Genomic DNA, 27,913 nt, shown 5'->3' on the forward strand with positions numbered 1-27,913 from the left:
GCAGTAATATCTAGCAATACAATAACATAATCCAAAAAGTAAAAAATAAGAAATTAAGAAATATCAGAACGAGCAATGTCATCGTCCGTAATATAAATATATATACACTGAGTGTACACAACATTAAGAACACCTGCTCTTTCCATTTCCATTTAACATTTTAGTCATTTAGCAGACGCTCTTATCCAGAGCGACTTACAGTTAGTGCATACATTTTTTTATAATTTTTTCATACTGGCCCCCCATGGGAATCAAACCCACAACCCTGGCGTTGCAAACGCCATGCTCTACCAACTGAGCTACATCCCTGCCGGCCATTCCCTCCCCTACCCTGGACGACACTGGGCCAATTGTGCGCCGCCCCATGGGTCTCCCGGTCGCGGCCGGCTACGACAGAGCCTGGATTCGAACCAGGATCTCTAGTGGCACAGCTAGCACTGCGATGCAGTGCCTTAGACCACTGCGCCACTCGGGAGACTTATTATTATTATTTCCATGACATAGACTGACCAGGTGAAAGCTGGTAAATCCACGTCAATCAGTATAGATGAAAGGGGAAGAGACAGGTTAAAGAAGGATTTTTAAGCAACTCAATTTTAGGAAGGTGTTCTTAAAGTTTTGTACTCTCAGTGTATAAATGGTGTGTATAGACAGTATGGACAGTATATGAATAGAAAAGTGTGTACAGCAGTAGTTATATAGGATGAGCCTTGACTAGAATACAGTATATACATGTAAAGTCGGCAAAACATTATGTAAACATTGTAGACATGACAGCACAAACAGATCTGGGACCAGGCTAATGTATTTGACATGACAGCACAAACAGATCTGGGACCAGGCTAATGTATTTGACATGACAGCACAAACAGATCTGGGACCAGGCTAATGTATTTGACATGAGAGCACAAACAGATCTGGGACCAGGCTAATGTATTTGACATGACAGCACAAACAGATCTGGGACCAGGCTAATGTATTTGACATGAGAGCACAAACAGATCTGGGACCAGGCTAATGTATTTGACATGAGAGCACAAACAGATCTGGGACCAGGCTAATGTATTTGACATGACAGCACAAACAGATCTGGGACCAGGCTAATGTATTTGACATGACAGCACAAACAGATCTGGGACCAGGCTACTGTATTTGACATGACAGCACAAACAGATCTGGGACCAGGCTAATGTATTTGACATGACAGCACAAACAGATCTGGGACCAGGCTACTGTATTTGACATGACAGCACAAACAGATCTGGGACCAGGCTAATGTATTTGACATGACAGCACAAACAGATCTGGGACCAGGCTACTGTATTTGACATGACAGCACAAACAGATCTGGGACCAGGCTAATGTATTTGACATGAGAGCACAAACAGATCTGGGACCAGGCTAATGTATTTGACATGACAGCACAAACAGATCTGGGACCAGGCTAATGTATTTGACATGAGAGCACAAACAGATCTGGGACCAGGCTAATGTATTTGACATGAGAGCACAAACAGATCTGGGACCAGGCTAATGTATTTGACATGACAGCACAAACAGATCTGGGACCAGGCTAATGTATTTGACATGACAGCACAAACAGATCTGGGACCAGGCTACTGTATTTGACATGACAGCACAAACAGATCTGGGACCAGGCTAATGTATTTGACATGACAGCACAAACAGATCTGGGACCAGGCTACTGTATTTGACATGACAGCACAAACAGATCTGGGACCAGGCTAATGTATTTGACATGACAGCACAAACAGATCTGGGACCAGGCTACTGTATTTGACATGACAGCACAAACAGATCTGGGACCAGGCTAATGTATTTGACACGACAGCACAAACAGATCTGGGACCAGGCTAATGTATTTGACATGACAGCACAAACAGATCTGGGACCAGGCTAATGTATTTGACACGACAGCACAAACAGATCTGGGACCAGGCTAATGTATTTGACATGACAGCACAAACAGATCTGGGACCAGGCTAATGTATTTGTACCTGTGTGTGTGTACACGTGTGGCAACAGATTAGGCCCTACCATTTTCCCACTGACGGTAGCCTCCAGTGAGTCCACCAGCTCGGCAGTGACTCCTATCAGGTTGTGGTGGTCGGCCTGCATCTTATTAAACCTCCTCATGTAGCTGGTGGTCCTCTTCTCTGCTTCGGCAAGCTGCAGCTGCAACTGCTGTATGGTGTCTGCAAACACATACAGCGCACACGCAGACACACACACACACACACACACACACACACACACACACACACACACACACACACACACACACAAACAGAATCAAACAGCCACACACATAAGCACAAAAACATCTAGCAATTATGTAACTCCCATAGAATTAGAATGAGGCCATGTTGAATGGACTGGAGGCCATGTTGAATGGACTGGAGGCCATGTTGAATGGACTGGAGGCCATGATGAATGGATGATGAATGGACTGGAGGCCATGATGAATGGACTGGAGGCCATGATGAATGGACTGGAGGCCATGTTGAATGGACTGGAGGCCATGATGAATGGATGATGAATGGACTGGAGGCCATGATGAATGGACTGGAGGCCATGATGAATGGACTGGAGGCCATGTTGAATGGACTGGAGGCCATGATGAATGGACTGGAGGCCATGTTGAATGGACTGGAGGCCATGTTGAATGGACTGGAGGCCATGTTGAATGGACTGGAGGCCATGTTGAATGGGCTGGAGGCCATGATGAATGGACTGGAGGCCATGATGAATGGATGATGAATGGACTGGAGGCCATGATGAATGGACTGGAGGCCATGTTGAATGGACTGGAGGCCATGATGAATGGACTGGAGGCCATGTTGAATGGACTGGAGGCCATGTTGAATGGACTGGAGGCCATGATGAATGGGCTGGAGGCCATGATGAATGGACTGGAGGCCATGATGAATGGACTGGAGGCCATGATGAATGGACTGGAGGCCATGATGAATGGACTGGAGGCCATGATGAATGGATGATGAATGGACTGGAGGCCATGTTGAATGGGCTGGAGGCCATGATGAATGGACTGGAGGCCATGATGAATGGACTGGAGGCCATGTTGAATGGACTGGAGGCCATGATGAATGGATGATGAATGGACTGGAGGCCATGATGAATGGACTGGAGGCCATGATGAATGGGCTGGAGGCCATGATGAATGGACTGGAGGCCATGATGAATGGATGATGAATGGACTGGAGGCCATGATGAATGGACTGGTGTCCAGGAAGTACAGCAGCAAGTCAGTAATAACCTATGCCTGTGTTAGCCAATCAATAATCAGAAGACGACCTCAATCACCATGGTTACCAGGCAGTTAATAAGCTAGCTAGCTAGTTCAGTTAGCTGGCTAACACTGTATAACCCATCGGGGGAAAATAAAATGCAAACTGGTTGAATTTAGTAAGCACACACTTAAGTTATAACTAGGCTTAGTTTGAACTTTCACATAGCTAGTGCAATCGGTAGTCAAATTCCATATTACCATGGCAATTCAGCATCAGTTGATAACAATCCAAATTACCCTGGCAACTGTGCTGCCTGACATGTATTTAGGTTACAGTGTGAACTAATGCATTTGCAGTATCAGTATGCGTCTGTCATTGGCTCTAACCTTCGACACTGAGACGTGTCAATACTACGTCTACTGAAGGATAAGTCACAACACAAGGAATCATAGTTATGTATGATGAATCACGGTGTTCATTCAGCACAGTCTACATGAGGTATTTTGTCAAGTGAAAGAATTTCACAGACTTTTTCTAGACAGTGACAGGTATGAAAGTCCAAAGTCCATCTGATGTAAATATGCTCCTTAAAAAAGACTGGAGAAGGACAATTATAGAAATAGAATGACAATAGAACAGAAAACATAAATTATATTTCTATGGGGACAATCACCTTTAGTACTCCTTCCGCCATCCTTCTGTGTAACGCCCACGTTAAAGAAACAATACACAATCATAATAATAATAATAATAATAATAATAATAATAATATGCCATTTAGCAGACGCTTTTATCCAAAGCGACTTACAGTCATGCGTGCATAATTATTTTTTTTGTGTATGGGTGGTCCCGGGGATCGAACCCACTACCTTAGCGTTACAAGCGCCGTGCTCTACCAGCTGAGCTACAGAGGACCACATCATATTCATATGCTGAGAAGCTGTTCAGGGTGCTTTTTGGTTCCAGGCGTCGGTACCGCTTGCCGCGCGGCAGCAGAGAGAACAGTCTATCGTATTACCGAGACATTTTCAAATATGCAAAGCATATCCTGCATCAGTATATCTGACAGGTGTATGTCTTTCCAATTGAAATGGCGGCCGCCTTTCAATGTTTGTTCAATGCAAACGGTATGCATCACAAGCAGAAGAAGGGATGAAGTTGTTTTAAGGCAACTTTACACAAACTCCCACGGGTCGGTAAACACTACCACTATTAATGTTCATAAGGCCGGAACAGTGGAGTGGAGGAACTCCCATGTGGATCCTAAACAAGCCTCGTCGTCTTGACTGTTGGGTTTAAAGGCTGAGCTCCATAAACATTATGACGGTACAATCCTGAAGCCTTTTCACGGTGAGGCGGATAAGGTTTAATGACGTGAATGGACGAGAAAGTAAAATCTATCCATTGTCTTTTCATATGAAGCTACAATTGTTCTGATATCGTCGCCCTATCCATTTCTCTCACTACTTGCCCTTAAACCATTACAAGGGTCAGAGGCGGGATCGGATGGTTGTTGTTGTGCTCGAACGTAGCCAGGCTTTCACAACATCAAAACAGGTTTTATTCCCCCCGCCTAAAGCTTGGAGAGGTTGCTGGATAGTATACACTAAAGGTCAAACGTTTTAGAACACCTACTCATTCAAGGGTTTTTCTTTATTTTTTACTATTTTCTACATTGTAGAATAATAGTGAAGAAATCAAAACTATGAAATAACACATATGGAATCATGTAGTAACCAAAAAAGTGTTAAACAAATCCAAATATATTTTATATTTGAGATTCTTCAAATAGCCACCCTTTGCCTTGATGACAGCTTTGCAGACTCTTGGTTACTACATGATTCCATATGTGTTATTTCATAGTTTTGATGTCTTCGCTATTATTCTACAATGTAGAATTGAGTAAAAATAAAGAAAAACCCTTGAATAAGTAGGTGTTCTAAAACGTTTGACCAGTAGTGTACAGTCGAGTGACTGTGTGCACCTTAACCATCTCTTTAGTGGCTGAAAGAAAAGCTTTTATTGGAGTCTTGAAAACGTGTCTCAGATGAGAGCAAGAGCTAGCTGTATTTGGAGTGGCTTGAATCAGAGTCATTCTCAGATTTTGTTCTCCACTCACTGATTTATTATTTAGAGCCCTTTGCCTCTCTAGAATACGCTACAGGACTTCCACTTAGCATTCACGGATGCCTCGGAAGTGTCTAAGCCATCTCTGTAACTGAGGATGGTAAAGCATTCTCTGAATACAGAGAACCTTAAGAAACTGGCCACTGGCTACTTGGCAGGGTGAGAAAAGAGTGTCACTACTTGAACAACTGTTGGTTAACACCTCAGTCCCTCGGTTTAGGGTACTGAGTACAATACCCTGATGACGGTCGATTGAGACTGAAACTTTGCTAAATAAGATCCATGTGTTTTGAGTGTGCACTGACTGTTAGGTCCCACTTTCCTCTGTTGGACCCAACTGTCAAGTCTCAGGAATTCCAATCTCTGTCTGTGGTGCTGAATCCACTTGTAGCTACAGTGCATTGGGAAAGTATTCAAACCCCTTGACTTTTTTTTCACATTTTGTTTCGTTACAGCCTTATTATAAAATGGATTAAGTAAAAAAGAATCTAAATTGGATTAATTGTTCTTATTTTTCTCTTCAATCTACACACAATACCCCATAATGACAAAGCGAAAACAGATTTTTTGAAATTTTTGCAAATTTGTTACAAATAAAAATCAGAAATACCTTATTTACATAGGTATTCAGACACTTTGCTATGAGACTCGGGAATTGAGTCATCCTTGAGATGTTTCTACAACTTGATTGGAGTCCACCTGTGGTAAATTCAATTGATTGGACATGATTTGGAAAGGCACACACCTGTCTATATAAGGTCCCACAGTCGACAGTGCATGTAAGAGCTAAAACCAAGCCATGAGGTTGAAGGAATTGTCCGTAGTGCTCCGAGACAGGATTGTGTCGAGGCACAGATCTCAGGAAGGGTACCAAAAGAGTTATGCAGCATTGAAGGTACCCAAGAACACAGTGGCCTCCATCATTCTTAAATGGAAGAAGTTTGGAACCACCAAGGTGACCAAGAGCCCGATGGTCACTGACAGAGCTCTAGAGTTCCTCTGTGGAGATGGGAGAAACTTCCAGAAGGACAACCATCTCTGCAGCACTCCACCAATCAGGCCTTTATGGTAGAGTGGCCAGATGGCAGCCCCTCCTCAGTAAAATGCCATTGACAGCCCGCTTGGAGTTTGCCAAAAGGCACCTAAAGGACTCTCAGACCATGAGAAACAAGATTATCTGGTCTGATGAAACCAAGATTAAACTCTTTGGCCTGAATGCCAAGCGTCACGTCTGGAGGAAACCTGGCACCATCCCTACGGTGAAGCATGGTGGTGGCAGCATCATGCTGTGGGGATGTTTTTCAGATGCAGGGACTGGGAGACTAGTCAGCATCGAGGGAAAGATGAACAGAGCAAAGTACAGAGAGATCATTGATGAAAACCTGCTCCAGAGTGCTCAGGACCTCAGACTGGGGCGAAGGTTCACCTTCCAACGGGACAACGACCCTAAGCACACAGACAAGACAATGCAGAAATGGCTTCGGGACAAGTCTCTGAATGTCCTTGAGTGGCCCAGCCAGAGCCCGGACTTGAACCCGATCAAACATCTCTGGAGAGACCTGAAAATTGCTGTGCAGCGACGCTCCCCATCCAACCTGACAGAGCTTGAGAGGATCTGCAGAGAAGAATGGGAGAAACTTCCCAAATACAGGTGTGCCAAGCTTGTAGAGTCATACCCAAAAAGATACAACATAGTATTGAGTAAAGTGTCTGAATTCTTATGTAAATGTGATAGTTCCGTTTTTTATTTGAATACATTTGTAACAATTTCTAAAAACCTGTTTTTGCTTTGTCATTATGGGGTATTGTGTGTAGATTGATGAGGGGGAAAAAAACTATTTAATCAATTTTAGAATAAGGCTGTAATGTAACAAATCATGGGAAAAGTCAAGGGGTCTGAATACTTTCAGAATGCACTGTTTATTTGCCTGTTTGTTTGTTTACCTTTCACGTTGCAAAGTCACTAACGGCCATATCAACAGCCATGGTGGGCTATAGCTGTATACAGTGGGGAGAACAAGTATTTGATACACTGCCGATTTTGCAGGTTTTCCTACTTACAAAACATGTAGAGGTCAGTAATTTGTATGATAGGTACACTTCAACTGTGAGAGATGGAGAAAAAAAAAATCCAGAAAATAACATTGTATGATTTTTAAGTAATTCATTTACATTTTATTGCATGAAATAAGTATTTGATCACCTACCAACCAGTAAGATTCCGGCTCTCACAGACCTGTTAGTTTTTCTTTAAGAAGCCCTCCTGTTGTCCACTCATTACCTGTATTAACTGCACCTGTTTGAACTCGTTACCTGTATAAAAGACACCTGTCCACACACTCAATCAAACAGACTCCAACCTCTCCACAATGGCCAAGACCAGAGAGCTGTGTAAGGACATCAGGGATAAAATTGTAGACCTGCACAAGGCTGGGATGGGCTACAAGACAATAGGCAAGCAGCTTGGTGAGAAGGCAACAACTGTTGGTGCAATTATTAGAAAATGATCATCCTCGGCCTGGGGCTCCATGCAAGATCTCACCTCGTGGGGCATCAATGATCATGAGGAAGGTGAGGGATCAGCCCAGAACTACACAGCAGGACCTGGTCAATGACCTGAAGAGAGCTGGGACCACAGTCTCAAAGAAAACCATTAGTAACACACTACGCCGTCATGGATTAAAATCCTGCAGCGCACGCAAGGTCCCCCTGCTCAAGCCAGCGCATGTCCAGGCCCGTCTGAAGTTAGCCAATGACCATCTGGATGATCCAGAGGAGGAATGGTAGAAGGTCATGTGGTCTGATGAGACAAAAATAGAGCTTTTTGGTCTAAACTCCACTCGCCGTGTTTGGAGGAAGAAGAAGGATGAGTACAACCCCAAGAACACCATCCCAACCGTGAAGCATGGAGGTGGAAACATCATTCTTTGGGGATGCTTTTCTGCAAAGGGGACAGGACGACTGCACCGTATTGAGGGGAGGATGGATGGGGCATTGTATCGCGAGATCTTGGCCAACAACCTCCTTCCTCAGTAAGAGCATTGAAGATGGGTCGTGGCTGGGTCTTCCAGCATGACAACGACCCGAAACACACAGCCAGGGCAACTAAGGAGTGGCTCCGTAAGAAGCATCTCAAGGTTCTGGAGTGGCCTAGCCAGTCTCCAGACCTGAACCCAATAGAAAATCTTTGGAGGGAGCTGAAAGTCCGTATTGCCCAGCGACAGCCCCGAAACCTGAAGGATCTGGAGAAGGTCTGTATGGAGGAGTGGGCCAAAATCCCTACTGCAGTGTGTGCAAACCTGGTCAAGACCTACAGGAAACGTATGATCTCTGTAATTGCAAACAAAGGTTTCTGTACCAAATATTAAAGTTCTGCTTTTCTGATGTATCAAATACTCATGTCATGCAATAAAATGCAAATTAATTACTTAAAAATCATACAAATGTGATTTTCTGGATTTTTGTTTTAGATTCCGTCTCTCACAGTTGAAGTGTACCTATGATAAAAATTACAGACCTCTACATGCTTTGTAAGTAGGAAAACCTGCAAAATCGGCAGTGTATCAAATACTTGTTCTCCCCACTGTATGTCTGGGAGCAGTACAACGGTGAGTGGACATTCCCCCTTTTCTCTTCATACTGGATGTTTTTCCAGTCCTGTGTAAAGTTTGGATGGTAGGCTAAGTGGCTCGAACATGCAATGCTATTTCCAGGTTGAAGCCAATTACTTATTTAATGTAGAACACTAGATAGGCTGCATGTTTGTTTATAACTAGGCCTAAGCTACTATTTAATAAACTATCTTCAATGGATAGGATAGAAATTATAGGCTACTCCTGCCTAAGAGCCCTAGTGTGTCTGCTCATGGAACGACACATGTGATTTATGATGTCATGATTCTGAACCCATCCTATTTAGAAATATTGTTGTTGTTTAAAAAAAAAAGTTAAAAGGAATTTCTTGTTTTTAGTTTAATAAAAAGAAAGAAAAAAAATGTACTCATTAGAATGATTCACTGTCCGTGGCTTGATGGTGAGAACACGTGGCTTGCAGCAATGCAATTTAGAAGCCGTCTGCTACGTTTGGAGAAGTAAGAATATGATTCTGTAAAAAAGACGGTACCATTATGTTTATAAAACATTACACTTCGGAGCAGTACAACGCTGAGTGGACATTCCCCCATTCTCTTTATATTGGATCTTTTTCCAGCTCCTGTGAAAACTGTGGATGTGCGTAAAATCCTCCATAGTCTACGTTGTCTTAGGCCTAATATTATCTGCCCACAGGGAGCAATTATGGTGTCTGTAACTGTATTTAGACATAGCTTATTTAAAACAAGTTGTTGTTTCATTTTATTAGAATTTGATTTTGGTATTTTCAATAGTGAATTGACAACAATGCTTATTGTTGAATGCTTATTGACCATGTTTGGCTTAGATCAGACATAAATCGTTTTACAGTAGGCCTATATCAGGGTTAATGCTATGTTTAAAAATATATTATTTTTTATATTGAAGCCATGCAATTAGCCTACTTAGAACAATGTGGATTGCAAACATGTTCAACATATTTCAGGGCTTCTTGAATGTTGGAACAATCCTTGTCCAGTGGGGGAACTTTATTTTTTCTTGTTGATAAAAATTTATTTATTTTTTGCATTATTTTAGCTTAAAATGTACATTTAGGAGCCTTTGCTCCGGACAAGGGCTTTTCCGGGCATAGAACCGACATGGAAATGAATAATATTTAAAATCTGGAAAAAAAGCATGCACCCATTATCTCTCCTGGAGGATGGTTGACCACCCATGATGTAAAACATTTCAACATTACAACCAAATTCGTTTTTTGCCTTTTGAAATAATTTGCTCATTAAATATAGTGGCTATGGCAGGCTACACATCTTTTTATTCAGCTGAAGCAAGCCCACACATGTTCTTCATGAAATGTACCTTTTCTAGTTTAGTCATATTTATCTTAGCTACCTTGGAAGTGTTTACTTTGCATGCTGACTAGAATCTATTGAGTTGCAATGTCCCATACATTGAATGCCTAAATCAACTGGAAGTACCGTATCTAAAAAAAATAGTTTTGAAGCCACATTATCCAAAAGAAAGGCTACATCTAGTTCGGCGATTCACAAATTATTATTTTGAGTCACAAATTATTATTTTGATTCACATGATTCGATTCATTGCAATTGAACTGAATCCCGACTAATACAATGTCGAAGTGGATCGTTAGTTTCGTCCCAAAAACTATCGCTTAAAATTATCATATGAATCCTTCAAAAAAGTACAACTTTGTATGGGCTTATTCGCGAGTGTCGTGGAACATTTTTGGGGACATCACGAAAACGTGAATACACATTCCCACTCCTAGTTTGGACATGCAGGACCAGCCCTAGCCTACAGGCCTTCTGTTTCTAATAATATAGATAACATAGCTTCATGGTATCAAAACAATGCATTTTAAAAGAGAAAGCATGCGCCATGATCCCACCGGAAATAAGCCTATGGGAGATTTTTTTTAACGCTCCGGAGTTGAACATATTACCGCTATATATCCAGACACCAAAAGCTGAACAGATTTTGCAGGAGGGAATTGCATTGCAATCATGATCCCAATAGTAGGTATAATTATATTTCAATTGTAGGCTACTGTTTTTAATAGATATGGATAACATGGGTTCATGGTAGGCTTATCAAAACATGCCAATGTCGAGTCACCGACACAAGCAGCAGCGGGCGGGCACATCTCGCTGACTTTAGTCATGGTCTAGAAAGCAACCATATATATGGAAATATGGGAGTTTTTTTTTTTTTTAATCGTCCGGAGTTGAGAATTTTGGTAACCTATCCTGAGACCAAAAATCTGAACAGATAAACACATATTTGATTTGTTGAAGGGGGGGAATTGCATTGAATCAAATTATTAATTTCCAATGATTTCCCACCCGTAAGGGCAGGGTGCCACTAGTGGATATAGGTTGTATTATACGATTTGATGTTGTGTACGTATGTTGTAAACGTATTTTATGCTGATCAGATTGTCCTTCAGCAACAGTAAAGGTTTCCTATGTGACCTCAGCTTAACTGAATATGGGGCACATTCAATCATTCTTGTCAAAAGGATACATATAATGACAGAAGCCGTGGAGTGTTGGACACTTTCAGTGTCACAGTCAGGAACTTCTCCAGTTCTTGCTTCATCTCTGGCATCCAGGAATCCTGAAAACAATATAGCGTAGCATAACATAACATGGGCAGTTAGTGAAGTACAGCACACTCATTCATTCATTCATTCATTCATGTGCCCAATCAGTGTCCTGGCCTGCATTGCTTTTTTGGTTGTTACATACTGCTAGCGTTGATATCACACGTATTGTACGTTCAGGGGACAATGGCGTAAGAGTGAGGGGGTTGAAAGAGGAGAGGGCGGCACCTGGAAGAGATCTCTGAAGGAAGGGTGCACCATGGGGTTGGGCACGAAGGGGAGGGCATAGTAGGGTAGGAACTCAGTGGTCTGGCTGAGCGCCACCCCCCGCGTCTCCAGATAGTGCTTGAAGTGGCTGATCCTCACCTCAAAGTCTGCTCGGTCCTGTGGGAGGGAAAAACATTCAAAACTAAATGATTGATTGGTTGATTGAGTTTATTTGGTTGATTGAGTTTATTGGTTGATTGAGTTTATTGGTTGATTGAGTTTATTTGGTCATTCAATGTAGTGGGCTGCTCCAGCTGGAGACAACATTGTTAAAAGTATTGGACTATTGGTATGGGAGGGGAGTACTCCTTGTTGTATACAGGCTCTGTATGTATTGATATGGGAGGGGAGTACTCCTTGTTCTATACAGGCTCTGTATGTATTGATATGGGAGGGGAGTACTCCTTGTTGTATACAGGCTCTGTATGTATTGGTATGGGAGGGGAGTACTCCTTGTTCTATACAGGCTCTGTATGTATTGGTATGGGAGGGGAGTACTCCTTGTTGTATACAGGCTCTGTATGTATTGGTATGGGAGGGGAGTACTCCTTGTTGTATCCAGGCTCTGTATGTATTGATATGGGAGGGGAGTACTCCTTGTTGTATCCAGGCTCTGTATGTATTGATATGGGAGGGGAGTACTCCTTGTTGTATACAGGCTCTGTATGTATTGATATGGGAGGGGAGTACTCCTTGTTGTATACAGGCTCTGTATGTATTGGTATGGGAGGGGAGTACTCCTTGTTGTATCCAGGCTCTGTATGTATTGATATGGGAGGGGAGTACTCCTTGTTGTATACGGGCTCTGTATGTATTGATATGGGAGGGGAGTACTCCTTGTTGTATACAGGCTCTGTATGTATTGGTATGGGAGGGGAGTACTCCTTGTTGTATACAGGCTCTGTATGTATTGATATGGGAGAGGAGTACTCCTTGTTGTATACAGGCTCTGTATGTATTGATATGGGAGGGGAGTACTCCTTGTTGTATCCAGGCTCTGTATGTATTGATATGGGAGGGGAGTACTCCTTGTTGTATACAGGCTCTGTATGTATTGATATGGGAGGGGAGTACTCCTTGTTGTATACAGTGCATTCTGAAAGTATTCAGACCCCTTGACTTTTTCCACATTTTGTTACGTTACAGCCTTATTCTAAAACAGATTAAATAGTTTTTCCCCCTCATCAATCTACACACAATACCCCATAATGACAAAGCAAAAACAGTTTTCTAGAATCACTACTCTCGACGGGTCTGACCTAGAGTATGTGGACAACTACAAATACCTAGGTGTCTGGTTAGACTGTAAACTCTCCTTCCAGACACACATTAAGAATCTCCAATCCAAAGTTAAATCTAGAATCGGTTTCCTATTTCGCAACAAAGCCTCCTTCACTCATGCTGCCAAACATGCCCTCGTAAAACTGACTATCCTACCGATCCTTGACTTCGGCGATGTCATTTACAAAATAGCCTCAAACACTCTACTCAGCAAATTGGATGTAGTCTATCACAGTGCCATCCGTTTTGTCTCCAAAGCCCCATATACTACCCACCACTGTGACCTGTACGCTCTTGTTGGCTGGTCCTCAATACATATTCGTTGCCAAACCCACTGGCTCCAGGCCATCTATAAATCACTGCTAGGCAAATCCCCGCCTTATCTTAGCTCATTGGTCACCATAGCAACACCCACCCGTAGTATGTGCTCTAGCAGGTATTTCTCACTGGTCATTCCCAAAGCCAACACCTCCTTTGGCCGCCATTCCTTCCAGTTCTCTGCTGCCAATGACTGGAACAAATTGCAAAAATCTCTGAAGCTGGAGACACTTATCTCCCTCACTAACTTTAGGCATCAGTTGTCAGAGCACCTTACCGATCACTGCACCTGTACACAGCCCATCTGAAATTAGCCCGCCCAACTACCTCATCCCTATATTGTTATTTATTTTGCTCATTTGCACCCCAGTATCTCTATTTGCACATCATCTCTTGCACATCTATCATTCCAGTGTTAATACTAATTGTAATTATTTTGCACTATAGCCTATTTATTGCCTTACCTCCATAACTTGTTACATTTGCACACACTGTATATATATTTTCTGTTGTATTTTTGACTTTATGTTTTGTTTTACCCCATATGTAACTCTGTGTTGTTGTTTTTATCGCACTGCTTTGCTTTATCTTGGCCAGGTCGCAGTTGTAAATGAGAACTTGTTCTCAACTGGCTTACCTGGTTAAATAAAGGTGAAATAAAAAATTAAATAAATTAGGCTCTGTATGCATTGAAATGTTTATGTACTGTATTGTATTTAAACATGTGACCAAATGAATTTACTCTAGTGGGATCATACAAAGTTAATCTAATCTTATCTATGTTTCACAACTTGCTATAGGTTATAGGTTATACAATTGCACTGGATAAGACCACCATTTTGGTTTACTGGAACCAAGGAGTGGTGAAGAGAACCTCACCTTACCAACCAGTGTGAATGGCTTGTTGCTTGGAATGGCTGCACGGTGCAACAAGGCCATCTGTTGGCTGATGGTGATTTGATACATTTTGCATGTCATTTCTCACCACAGAGATGAGGGAGCTGATATGCAAAAGTGCACAGGCCAGGCTTGTGCTAAAAAGAGCAACACTGTACCTCTTATATCAGAGTTACAGGCTAAATGTTCAGACAGAAAACTGAATACAACAGACCTGGGTTCAAATAATATTTATTTTTATTTCAATGTGTGCTCGATCGAGCTTGCCTAGCGCAGTGGTTCTCAAGCGGGGGTACGAGGACCCCTGGGGGTACTTTGCCTATCCACAGGGGGTACTTAAGAAGGACTCATGAGACAATAGGCTTAGTGGTAAAATGCGCATGAGGGGTTATTTCAGGGGTACTCCGGGCAAAGCAAAATGTCACAGGTGGTACAGTAACCCAAAAAAAAGGTTGATAACCAAAAGAATAAACCTGCTCATCTTCCACTCCATATCGGGCTTAATTTAACGCTCAAAGTATTTGAAAGAAAACAAACACTGTTTGAACCTGGTTCCGGAACTAATACTAAAACGCAATTAGAACTTGGGTAGCTTCTATCACATTTTTTTAAATATATTGCACATCAACAGAGCGATCCAGTTAGCGGCAGTACTTCAGAATAAGGGGAGGCATACGTACGTGTCTGCCCAAGTGGATTTTCAGAGGGAAGATGGTGAAGTGAACATGAAGGTAAAACTCCAGCTTCTGGGCGTGAGGGTCACAGTCCCTCACCTCCGAAGGGACATACTCTGTCCACAGCTCAAAGAACACCTTGAAGTCACCGTCGTCAAATGAGCTCAACAGGTCCTTCTGCAGAGATACAGGAGTGGGTTAGTAACCGTATAAACAGAACCCTCCTTTTGGGTACATCTTCATCGTGGAATTTTAGAATGTCTCTGGCTTTAAAACTTCTGTGGTTAAGTACACTATTTTGGGGTTTCTATGACGGATGTCTGTCATTTCCAGCAATGACCATAGACTGCAGCTTTTTAAAATCAACCATTTACCTGGATAATCAGCGTTTTCGAGTCCCGAAGACTGTTGCCTCTGGGCTTTGGAACGACTTTCCCCTTGTTTTTACACTCCTTCTCAAAGTGATGAAGTGTCTCTTCAAATTCACCAAACTTCAGATACTGGTCAAAAAAAAAAGAGAGAAGTTATAGTTTAGATTAAAACAACAAACACTACCTACTTTTATCCAAATACTACAAAATTGCATGTACTGATTGAGACCGGGTTCATTAGAATTAGCCTGGTCCCAGACTGGCTACATAGAATGACACTGTTGCAGCATCGCTGCATGGGTAGCTAAATGAAGCACCTTTGACTTGACACATCTGTGTAGTTCGCAACGAGATGTCTAAATAAACCCTTGATTTCACATACCCTTCATAATATACCCTTCCCAATGAGATGCCGTAACCCTTTACGCTCGTACCCGTGTACGGGTTGGAAATGGCAGATTTGGGCACTGATAAACGCCTAAATTGGAACGCAGTGACTGGACAGTAACACGCTATACATGACGTCAGAGCTCAGTGGCTGTACAGTAACACGCTATACATGACGTCAGAGCTCAGTGGCTGGACGGTAACACGCTATACATGACGTCAGAGCTCAGTGGCTGTACAGTAACATGCTATACATGACGTCAGAGCTCAGTGGCTGTACAGTAACACGCTATACATGACGTCAGAGCTCAGTGGCTGGACGGTAACACGCTATACATGACGTCAGAGCTCAGTGGCTGGACAGTAACATGCTATACATGACGTCAGAGCTCAGTGGCTGGACAGTAACATGCTATACATGACGTCAGAGCTCAGTGGCTGGACAGTAACACGCTATACATGACGTCAGAGCACAGTGGCTGGACAGTAACATGCTATACATGACGTCAGAGCTCAGTGGCTGTACAGTAACACGCTATACATGACGTCAGAGCTCAGTGGCTGGACAGTAACACGCTATACATGACGTCAGAGCACAGTGGCTGTACAGTAACATGCTATACATGACGTCAGAGCTCAGTGGCTGGACAGTAACATGCTATACATGACGTCAGAGCTCAGCGGCTGGACAGTAACACGCTATACATGACGTCAGAGCTCAGCGGCTGGACAGTAACACGCTATACATGACGTCAGAGCTCAGTGGCTGGACAGTAACATGCTATACATGACGTCAGAGCTCAGTGACTGGACAGTAACATGCTATACATGACGTCAGAGGTCAGTGGCTGGACAGTAACATGCTATACATGACGTCAGAGCTCAGTGGCTGGACAGTAACATGCTATACATGACGTCAGAGCTCAGTGGCTGGACAGTAACATGCTATACATGACGTCAGAGCTCAGTGGCTGTACAGTAACATGCTATACATGACGTCAGAGCTCTGTGGCTGGACAGTAACATGCTATACATGACGTCAGAGCTCGGTGGCTGGACAGTAACATGCTATACATGACGTCAGAGCTCAGTGGCTGTACAGTAACACGCTATACATGACGTCAGAGCTCAGTGGGCTGGACAGTAACACGCTATACATGACGTCAGAGCTCAGTGGCTGGACAGTAACATGCTATACATGACGTCAGAGCTCAGTGGCTGGACAGTAACACGCTATACATGACGTCAGAGCTCAGTGGCTGTACAGTAACATGCTATACATGACGTCAGAGCTCAGTGGCTGGACAGTAACATGCTATACATGACGTCAGAGCTCAGTGGCTGGACAGTAACATGCTATACATGACGTCAGAGCTCAGCGGCTGGACAGTAACACGCTATACATGACGTCAGAGCTCAGTGGCTGGACAGTAACATGCTATACATGACGTCAGAGCTCAGTGGCTGGACAGTAACATGCTATACATGACGTCAGAGCTCAGTGGCTGGACAGTAACATGCTATACATGACGTCAGAGCTCAGTGGCTGGACAGTAACATGCTATACATGACGTCAGAGCTCAGTGGCTGGACAGTAACATGCTATACATGACGTCAGAGCTCAGTGACTGGACAGTAACATGCTATACATGACGTCAGAGGTCAGTGGCTGGACAGTAACATGCTATACATGACGTCAGAGCTCAGTGGCTGTACAGTAACATGCTATACATGACGTCAGAGCTCAGTGGCTGGACAGTAACATGCTATACATGACGTCAGAGCTCAGTGGCTGGACAGTAACATGCTATACATGACGTCAGAGCTCAGTGGCTGGACAGTAACACGCTATACATGACGTCAGAGCTCAGTGGCTGGACAGTAACATGCTATACATGACGTCAGAGCTCAGTGGCTGGACAGTAACACGCTATACATGACGTCAGAGCTCAGTGGCTGGACAGTAACACGCTATACATGACGTCAGAGCTCAGTGGCTGTACAGTAACATGCTATACATGACGTCAGAGCTCAGTGGCTGGACAGTAACATGCTATACATGACGTCAGAGCTCAGTGGCTGGACAGTAACACGCTATACATGACGTCAGATCTCAGTGGCTGTACAGTAACACGCTATACATGTCGTCAGAGCTCAGTGGCTGTACAGTAACATGCTATACATGACGTCAGAGCTCAGTGGCTGGACAGTAACACGCTATACATGACGTCAGAGCGCAGTGGCTGTACAGTAACACGCTATACATGACGTCAGAGCTCAGTGGCTGTACAGTAACACGCTATACATGACATCAGAGCTCAGTGGCTGTACAGTAACATGCTATACATGACGTCAGAGCTCAGTGGCTGGACAGTAACACGCTATACATGACGTCAGACCTCAGTGGCTGTACAGTAACATGCTATACATGACGTCAGAGCTCAGTGGCTGTACAGTAACATGCTATACATGACGTCAGAGCTCAGTGGCTGTACAGTAACACGCTATACATGACGTCAGAGCTCAGTGGCTGTACAGTAACACGCTATACATGACGTCAGAGCTCAGTGGCTGTACAGTAAAATGCTATACATGACGTCAGAGCTCAGTGGCTGGACAGTAACACGCTATACATGACGTCAGAGCTCAGTGGCTGGACAGTATCATGCTATACATGACGTCAGAGCTCAGTGGCTGTACAGTAACACGCTATACATGACGTCAGAGCTCAGTGGCTGTACAGTAACATGCTATACATGACGTCAGAGCTCAGTGGCTGGACAGTAACACGCTATACATGACGTCAGAGCTCAGTGGCTGTACAGTAACATGCTAAACATGACGTCAGAGCTCAGTGGCTGTGCAGTAACATGCTATACATGACGTCAGAGCACAGTGGCTGGACAGTAACACGCTCTACATGACGTCAGAGCTCAGTGGCTGTACAGTAACACGCTATACATGACGTCAGAGCTCAGTGGCTGTACAGTAACATGCTATACATGACGTCAGAGCTCAGTGGCTGTACAGTAACATGCTATACATGACGTCAGAGCACAGGGTCTCCTGCTGTACACAGAATGAGCCTGTGTTTGTCTATTGTGAAGAAAATATGCTGTGGCATGAGAATGCACTCATGACTCCTTTCTATGGACACCAAAATTACTGTTTCCCTGAATAGCCTTGTGAAAGCCTAACACTGTAAGATAGTATTTTATAACTTAGCTACATTTACATTTACATTTACATTTTAGTCATTTAGCAGACGCTCTTATCCAGAGCGACTTACAGTTAGTGAATACATGATTTTTTTTTTTTTTTTATACTGGCCCCCCACCCTGGCGTTGCAAACGCCATGCTCTATCAACTGAGCTACATCCCTGCCGGCCATTCCCTCCCCTACCCTGGACGACGCTGGGCCAATTGTGCGCCGCCCTTGAGTCTCCCGGTCGCGGCCGGCTGCGACAGAGCCTGGATTCGAACCAGGATCTCTAGTGGCACAGTTAGCACTGCGATGCAGTGCCTTAGACCACTGCGCCACTCAGGAGTGCTAGCTAGTCATGTTGGCAATATAACAAGCTTCCAAATGATTCCCACCTGACCCAGATTGTGATTTATAACAGACCGTTTTTGGATTGCGTGAACAACAACAGTAATTGTGTGATAACGGGGATGCAGGGTTTTGTTCCAAACAAAACAACTACAAGTGTTCTTACTCTAGTTCCTCAACGGAACAGCTAGGAGAGCTCAAAACAAAACAACTACCAGTGTTCTTACTCTAGTTCCTCAACAGAACAGCTAGGAGAGCTCAAAACTAAACAACTACCAGTGTTCTTACTCTAGTTCCTCAACAGAACAGCTAGGAGAGCTCAAAACAAAAGCTCCTTATAGTTGAAGACTCTTCTTTGAGTCATAAAAGTACATTGAAATGACTTAGGAACTGTGCACACTTTGGAGAGGTGTGGCCACTTGGAGACACCAGTTAGTCCTCTCAATATAACTATTGGAATTGTTTTGTCTTATGTTGCACCTATCCCACATTTTCCAGGAATATTCTTATCATGTTACTGAATGTATCCGGAGTATTTTCAGATTTCGTTATCAACAAATGCGGCGAAAAGTACAGGAAATGTAAAATGCACATACAATCACCAGTGTAGTGTTTGGATTCAGTCTTGTGTCAGGTGAAGTGTTTTGTCCTCACCTTTGGCCTAATCATTTTTCACAGAATCTCCAAACTGTTCCCTTTCAATTGCTACCATGGTTATGCATATGCTTTTCATGTTTTTTCTGTCAGAAACATTTCAATTTAGAATAGAAATGTACAGAATTAGAACCTGGAGGACAATGGGGGAGGGTCGTGCTTTTTCAATTTCAGGGGAGGGGAGGGTTTAGTCTTTTTTTAATCTAGTCCAGGGGAGGGTCATATAATTTATAATTGATGAAATGTGAGTATTTCTCAGTTTTTTTGAATTTTTAAAATGAGTTGCTTATTAGGCGATACATCGATGTGTACCCGATGCCACCCCTCATCTCTGATGCTCTGCTGGGCGATAGCAATATCAAGTGCACCTATAGGCTATTTAGTGTGGTCTCAATCAAATGATCCATAGCCCATAGCTGGGTTCTTCAATTCCGGTCCTGGAGGGCCAAAACACTTCTGTTTTATATTTCTACCTGGTAGTTAATTGCACTCACCTGGTGTCCCAGGTCTGAATTAGCCCCTGATTAGAAGGAGAGGATGAAAAACAGAGGTGTTTCGGCCCTCCGGGACTGGAATTGAAGAACCCTGGCCTACAGGCTACGAAGTGGATGCTCTGAGAAGCACAGAGCAAAGTTATATTTCTAAGATGGCTGCCGGGATGGTGTAAATAAAACTAGGCTGCATTACACACTGCAATGGATATGAGCCCCGGCCTGCTCTGCTCTTGCTGATCAAAGCCTTTTTGTGTGTGCTGCCTAACCAAAGCTGTGCTGTGTAGGCCTACGGTGGCAGTTCGGGAGGAGAGTCAAAGTTCTTCTTCCGAATTGTTCTTATTTATATATTGCGTGCCGACTAGCCTATAGCCTACATTCTGTTCAGTTTGAGAAGGAGAGACGCTAAGATGAGGAGGAGGACCGGAGGTCAACTTTGATAGCTTGATACTACTATAATTGATTTTAATAAAAACAAATGTGTTTCTTGCCCATGATGCATTTATCAGAGTTATTGACCCCACAAGAAGCAAGATTCGAGTAACTTACACTGTGGTGCTGAAACTTGAAGCAGCAGCCGCGGCACAATCAATCAGAAAAATTTACACCTCATGGTGCTGAAAGTAGGCAGACTCGAGTAGGCATAATTCATTGCAACCGTCTTCATTTTAATTACAGTTTACTAACAACAAGATGGCTTTATGTTTGAGCCTATTTCTTCTTATTTAAGAAATAAGAGGTAGGCCTACCTGTTTGACAGACATTAGGCTAAAGCTGCTATATCCATAGATTTGTCGGCCAGTTCCTCCAACCACTATGCACTCTTTAAATAGTCTACCTCCGTGTCAGTGAAGGGCTGTTCAGTTAAAACCAAGACTGGAAGTGAGGGGGTATGAGAGGGTGTCATAGGCCTACTACCTTTTCTTAAACAAAACGGCAGAAAGCACAGGCCTACCCCTTCCTTGTTAGCTTAATATTTAGAAGAAAATAAAATGGATATGATTATATAAAATGATTTATAACAGCGCTTTGATCAGCGATGCTTTATGCTACAAACAAATTGTAAAATACCCGGGAAAGGCGTGACTCCGATGAAATGCGGATATCATTGTTTTGTTTCTTTGACATTCAGATGCTGAGCTACAACCTTCAATAGCCGAGGAGACAAATAAATTGACTTTGCATGGGAAGTAATCTATTTCTGTCACTATCAATTGATTTAGGTATTCACTTTCTGCACAATTGAAGATGTTTAAACCCAGACAGCTTTTATGGAAACACTTGTGACCTTTTCTTGTTGGGTTAAGCCACGGAAGAAGAGAAGCCAGCAGTTAAAGCGTACATTTTTTCGGCGTCGGTAGGCCTACTCTGTCTGGGGTGGAAAGGTAGGCCTAACTTTTCAAAGTACCATGCTCAGATTCCTAATGATGTCTCAAATGTCATTATTTGCAAACAAGACACACTGATTTGGCATTGGAGAAACATGATAAGATGAACACATAGGCCTATCTCTCTGTCCATTCTTAGCCTGTCATTTTTGTCATTAGTGTGATATTAAAAAAGACTATGCAAACATGTAAAATGATGTAGACTTGCTTGACATTTTTATAAAATTGTATTTTTTCCTCTGACCTGCAAATACAATGATAGATTCATGCAATGCTTTTTCCTATGACGGAGATATGTCCACCCCTACTCTTGTGTACAGTGGTCTGTGAACCCTCAACCTTCTGGCCCACAGCCCTCTATTCTATCAAAATTCCTGCGTTGCCATGTAATGGCTTACAGGACGAAGAACAGATTCTAAGACTGCATATCTAAGGCTCTGGTTTGTCCAAGAAGTGAGGTTAAACGATAGGCTAGCCACATATTATTTGGGGTATAGGGGAGGGTCACTTGTTTCTTTTCAAGGTAAAATATATTTTGCTGAAGGGAGGGGCCATCCATTTTCATTTGAGAGAGAGGTCTGATTTTCTCCATGAAACTCTTATTATAAATAACGTTCATAGCTCTAACCATATAGGCCAATTCCCACCAGTGTAAAAGTTAATATAGCCTTCCTTTAACATACCTCCTTGATCATGCCAAGAAGATCAGCTTCATTGGCCAAGATGTCCCCCATCTCCTTTATTTCTCCGGAACTCATGTGAAGTTGTGAACACTGCCTAAAAGACACGGAAAGCATGCACTGGTTTCTCTGCTCATGACTTCACAATTTGAGTGTGAAATCCAACAATATTGCCATGTCTGGAATCGAGGCTATGTATGGATGGTTTTCAACATTTACATAATTGACACAGCAGGCAGGCACACATAGCTTATAAGCTAACGAGCTAGCTAGCTAAGTTACATAAGGCAGCTCAGAACTGGTGACTATATAGCTAGCTAGTTACTGGTACTAACTGCACAAGTCAAAGCTAGCTACACAAGACATAACTTTCCCTTCCCAGCTATAGCTAGCTGTAGTTGTTTATCGGCAGTTACCGAACCTAGCTAGTTAACGATAGCTAATCATCCAAACATGTGTTAAAGTTAAATAGCACGCACAACCTTACCTTTTTCACATCGCAGTCTACTTCGAAATATTAATTAACATTAAACCTTTAATTAGTATGTATCTTTATTTATATGTTGACTAAGTGCAAGGTTAGGCATTAAAAACAAGACAGAAAGCTAGATAGCTACCACATTAGCTAGCAACCAGACTAGGAAGACGCCTAAAACCCCTAGCAACCAAACTGTTGTGAAACTATGGCTGGAAAGTGGAGACAGATGACGTAAATGTCCTAAGCAGCTGGGTATATGCTATTCTGAATCATTGGGACGTCCCTACCCCATTGAAGATGACGTTTAAAATGGTTAAAGTTAGGGTTAGGTGAGGGTTATGGTTTAGGGTAGGGTAAAGGTAGAGGTTAGGGTTAGGGTTAGGGTTTAGGGTATAGGGTATGGATGTCCCAAGGATCCCGGATAGCACTGAACAGAAAATTAATGGGGAAAGAATATGGTTTTGGGATAAACACAGAAAATAAGGTCTGAAGTTACAGGCTTAGGAGATCATATAGGTGTTGTTCTATGAGATAATATCAATCCGTTAACATGACCTTTATGAATTATGAAGCCTTTAAGTGCTTATCACATAAATGCTTCAAAATTCACAAAAAGTGAAGTTAGCTGATGAAGATTATCTAGAACAAAACGTATAAAGTCTCATAAACCTGTGTACCACAGACCTTATTTTTGGCATTTATCCAAAAACCCTACAAAAACTCAATTAATTTCCCCAAAGGCTTTGACCATCAAGCCTTGGCAGAGTTTGTGCCTACAAAAAGACGCCATTGCTATTGCTCTCTATATAAATACAATTTGGCAAATAACAATGATAACCAAAGTAAGTTATATGTTTTGACGTATGTGATCTGTGGTGGGCCATGAACATTCAATTCAGATAGTAGTATGTGAAATCAGGCTAGTATGTGAAATCACCACAGGAAGTTGGTGGCACCACATGGTTTCCATGGTTTCCATGTGTTTGATGCCATTCCAGACATTATTATGAGCCATCCTCCCCTCAGCTGCCTCCACTGGAAATCACAACCCTTTATGTAATGTTTAACCCACTGTACAAGTGTTTAGGAGGCTGGGACAGCTGTGTCTGTTCTCTCAGCACAGACACTGGTGTGGGTCTTGGCCAGGTGATCAGTGAACTATATATTTTTTTTTACATTTTGAGGTTGCATCTTTAGGTTGAGAAGAAGTTTAAATTACTTGGCTAAGTAAATAGTTTCAGCACAGAAATTATCTTTTGGTTTTAGTTCTAATAGCTTTTGAGTGTAGGTTCAATTTCAGCCCCACAGATGTCAAGAGTGAAGTTGATTTGGTGTAGTAATTCCCCAACAATGACTATTCGTTCAAAGATATTGTAGCGAATTCAGGGGGGTGGCCCCGACCGGGACTAAAACCCGGGTACAGTGACTGTCAAGCCAACACCTTAACCATTACGCCAAGAGGTCCGAACCCCTTGACGAGGTCGCTATGTGTTGGGTTAAGGTCGATACTATATTTTAAAAAAGTATCCTTTGTCAGCCTACTTCCCATCTGATCAGTGCTATCCGGAATCTTTGGGACGTCCCTACTCTAACCCCTACCCTTCTTACCTAACCCTAATCTTAACCATTTTAAATGTCAACTTCAACGGGGTACGGTGTCCCGATGGATCAAGTGGTTGGTGCAAAACAACCGACCCGTATGGTAGATGGAATGCGGAAGCTCACTCCATCCATTCTATTGTTTTTTGATGAAGAGTCTCTCCCTTCCCACGTGTATTTGGGTTATATGAGATTCCCTGTGAGAGCCTTCGTGCCCAAACCCATGCAGTGTGATAAATGTAAATTGTTTGGTCATGTGTCAAGTAGTGGAGGCTGCTGAGTGGAGGACGGCTCATAATAATGGCTGGAAAGGAGCAAATGGAATGGCATCAAACAAATGGAAACCGTGGGTTTGATGTATTTGATACCATTCCACAAATTCCGCGCCAGCCATTACCACGAGTCTGTCCTCCCCAATTAAGGTACCACCAACCTCCTGTGGTGGCAAGTGTATGTAGAAGGGAGGAGTATTATATGCCAGCTGAGCCTAAATGCTGCAATTGTGGTGGTGACCATGCACCCGAATTTCTATATTATTTTTGTTTTGTTTCAATACCCCGTACAGTAGGTGGCGGCAAAACACCAATAGGTGTAGTCTGCCATACATTTTTAAAGATGAAGAAGAAGTAGGGCGTTCCAAGGATTCCGCAAAGCACAGACCCACTTCCGAGTTTTGTCGGAAGTAAATAGCTAGAGTTCGAATGTCAAAGGTCGAGCACATTTTCTCAGCGCGGCACGGTTCAGATTGCTACAATAATTAATGTTTGATTTAGGTTATCCATCACAATTGTCCTTATTGGAACAACTATAGCTAGCGAAGAAAACCTTTAAAAAAGTAATATTCACTTAATCGAGGTAAGTGATTAAGTGTTGCTGTCGCCAAGCTAACTTGCTAAATATGCCAATTTAGCTCGCTACGCTAACCGGTGCTTTGAGTCCAATGAACCATGTAGTTATTTTGTAAAGGTAACTAGCTAGAATAAAAACAATTATCACATTGGCGTCATGGGTGGACAAAGCTAGCTACTGTAACTTAACTACCTAATTAAAAGTAGAAGATAATAGAAATGGTGGTCAGGTGCACAGAAGCATTGCGACTAAATTTAGCTAACAGTAGCTACTAGTTCTCGAAAACTCTTCTCTCCGTTAACTTTGCCCATGGCTGGCCATGTGAACTACAATTCCGACACTGTTAGAAACGTCAATCATCGCTTGCGAAACTGTTTTTGAAACATATGGTCCTTAACTTTAATATCAGCGAGAAATAATATTTCATATATGTATCCTGTAACGTTAGCAAATGTGCACAGATCCATACGCTGTGTGCCTCCAGTTGACGAACCAATGGTGTTCGGATCACGCTAGATAGCTAATGCAGCGTTCAAAACTACTGGAAACTCGGAAATCTCCGACTTCAGTGCCTTACTGTAACTGGGAACCTGGAGAAAAGTAGCTCCGACTGGGAAAAATCGATTGGGACGGTCATCCAACTCGGGCCTCTTTCTAGAGCTCCGACCAGAAGATCATTGACGTTTTGAACGCAGCATAATTATCGCAGGCGGTCACCTCTGTCTTCGTTAAACAAGCGCTGTAAAATGGAGATATGGCTGTGTGAACACTAACCCTATAAAGGTGTGTAGTAATTTAACATTTAGTTTTTGCTTCCCCCGGGAAGAAGACGCCTTCATCAATAGGCGAAAGGTAGTTAGCGTCTATGAATATACTAGCTACCAGCACAAAGTGAAGTGTAAGCTGGAAGGGTTTTCTGTGTTTCATTGACCAGGGCACTAGACCAGAACAGACATGGCTGGGATATTGTTTGAGGACATCTTTGATGTGAAAGACATCGATCCAGATGGGATGAAATTTGACAGAGGTGAGTTTAACCGTAGGCTAGCTGTATAGCACTTCATGTTTCACATTCGTAAATAAATCTGTCTGCATTATGTAGTAGCTACGTTCATTTCTTGTGGTTTGTCTTTGCTTCAGTTTCTCGTCTGCACTGTGAAAGTGAGTCCTTCAAGATGGACCTCATCTTGGATGTAAACATTCAGATCTATCCTGTTGACCTTGGTAAGTGAAGTGTGAATGTGTCCATCTCATTTCTCATAAAATCGTTTTTTTTTTTAGGTAAATGTCAACTTGATTGCTGCTGCAGCAGCCTGTTTTGGATCTTTTATGCATTTCCAATTCCCCCTCTAGGTGACAAGTTCAGATTGGTAATAGCCAGCACGCTATATGAAGATGGAACTCCTGACGATGGGGAATATAATCCACAGGATGATCGGCCATCCAGGTATATTATTGTGAAACTGCAGTGTTGGATGGAGACTACATTGATTTCCTGGAAATCGTTTTGTCTGAACCATGCTTCTCTTGTCAGGGCGGATCAGTTTGACTATGTGATGTATGGCAAAGTATACAAGATTGAGGGTGACGAGACCTCTACGGAAGCAGCTACACGTCTGTGAGTGACAATCCGGCAGTGATGTTCAATCAAAACACAAGTTTTAGTAAGAATGGGAAAGGAAAATAATCAACTCATTTAATTCAGGAAATAATAATACCTTTCATTCAAAAAGCTTTCTTGTGCATTCAGCTCTGAGACTTCCACTTCCTAGTCAGCTTCTGCTTTTATCCAATGTATGCTCCTTCATTTAGACCACAGCACAATTCTTAATGGTGTGTGTTTTCGCACCGTCCTTCCTCCATCCAGCTCTGCCTATGTGTCTTACGGAGGTCTACTGATGAGGCTACAAGGTGACGCGAACAATCTGCACGGCTTTGAAGTGGACTCCCGAGTCTACCTGCTTATGAAGAAACTGGCCTTCTAGACCCCCCCCAGTGTGGCCACAGCGGCTCCTCTGTCTACAGTACCTCCCTGAACTGGAGGCTGCCACTGTGCATTCTGATTTTGTATGGAAAAATGTGGAGGGGATGTCCATCTCTAAAGAGACTTTAAAGCAGTAGAATGTTTTAGTTTTTTAAATTCTTAGTGACGTTAGTTTCTCCCAAAGAGATGGACTAGAGAGACCGCAAAGGAACCAAAAGCAAATTCCATCTGCTGGCAAATCATGTAAATAAAGATGTTTTTTGATAATGTTCTGTATGAGTTTGTGGTGTCCACTTACTGCATGTTGAGCACTAGTTTCAACATTCCTTTTTATTATACAACGTTGGGGGAAAATAGTGTAGAACAGCCATGCCTCTTATATGTAACAATCGCTTCCTCAATTGTCCTTCCTCGTGGCTCTTTCGCCAACTCT

The 27,913-nt window shown here is 42.8% G+C and overlaps 2 protein-coding genes across 3 annotated transcripts in view; one reads left to right on the plus strand and one right to left on the minus strand.

Annotated features, from left to right (window-relative positions):
* Positions 1-23,247, minus strand: part of armc9 (armadillo repeat containing 9) — a 63,219-nt gene extending 39,972 nt beyond the window's left edge. The window contains exons 1-8 of the mRNA XM_084172112.1: positions 23,058-23,247; positions 22,574-22,667; positions 15,424-15,549; positions 15,056-15,226; positions 11,841-11,996; positions 11,534-11,626; positions 3,946-3,970; positions 2,059-2,216 (exon numbers count right to left, since the gene is read on the minus strand). Coding sequence (XP_084028238.1) covers positions 2,059-2,216; positions 3,946-3,970; positions 11,534-11,626; positions 11,841-11,996; positions 15,056-15,226; positions 15,424-15,549; positions 22,574-22,648 — 804 coding nt within the window. The 5' untranslated portion in view covers positions 22,649-22,667; positions 23,058-23,247. The remainder of the gene's footprint in view (positions 1-2,058; positions 2,217-3,945; positions 3,971-11,533; positions 11,627-11,840; positions 11,997-15,055; positions 15,227-15,423; positions 15,550-22,573; positions 22,668-23,057) is intronic.
* Positions 23,248-25,335: 2,088 nt separating this feature from the next.
* polr2h (RNA polymerase II, I and III subunit H) lies at positions 25,336-27,756 on the plus strand. Of its 2 annotated transcripts, XM_084172261.1 has the most exons (7): positions 25,336-25,506; positions 26,303-26,348; positions 26,431-26,523; positions 26,637-26,720; positions 26,850-26,943; positions 27,031-27,114; positions 27,364-27,756. In XM_084172261.1, exons 3-7 carry the CDS (start codon positions 26,451-26,453, stop codon positions 27,479-27,481), a joined length of 453 nt encoding a protein of 150 aa, XP_084028387.1. In that variant the 5' UTR covers positions 25,336-25,506; positions 26,303-26,348; positions 26,431-26,450; the 3' UTR covers positions 27,482-27,756. The 2 variants fall into 2 exon arrangements, with proteins under 2 accessions (XP_084028387.1, XP_084028386.1); XM_084172260.1 differs by lacking the exon at positions 26,303-26,348 and having other exon boundaries at positions 25,340-25,502.
* Positions 27,757-27,913: the final 157 nt, after the last annotated feature.

Source organism: Coregonus lavaretus (genome assembly GCF_964263955.1).
Source record: "Coregonus lavaretus genome assembly, chromosome: 11".
Lineage (NCBI taxonomy): Eukaryota > Metazoa > Chordata > Actinopteri > Salmoniformes > Salmonidae > Coregonus > Coregonus lavaretus.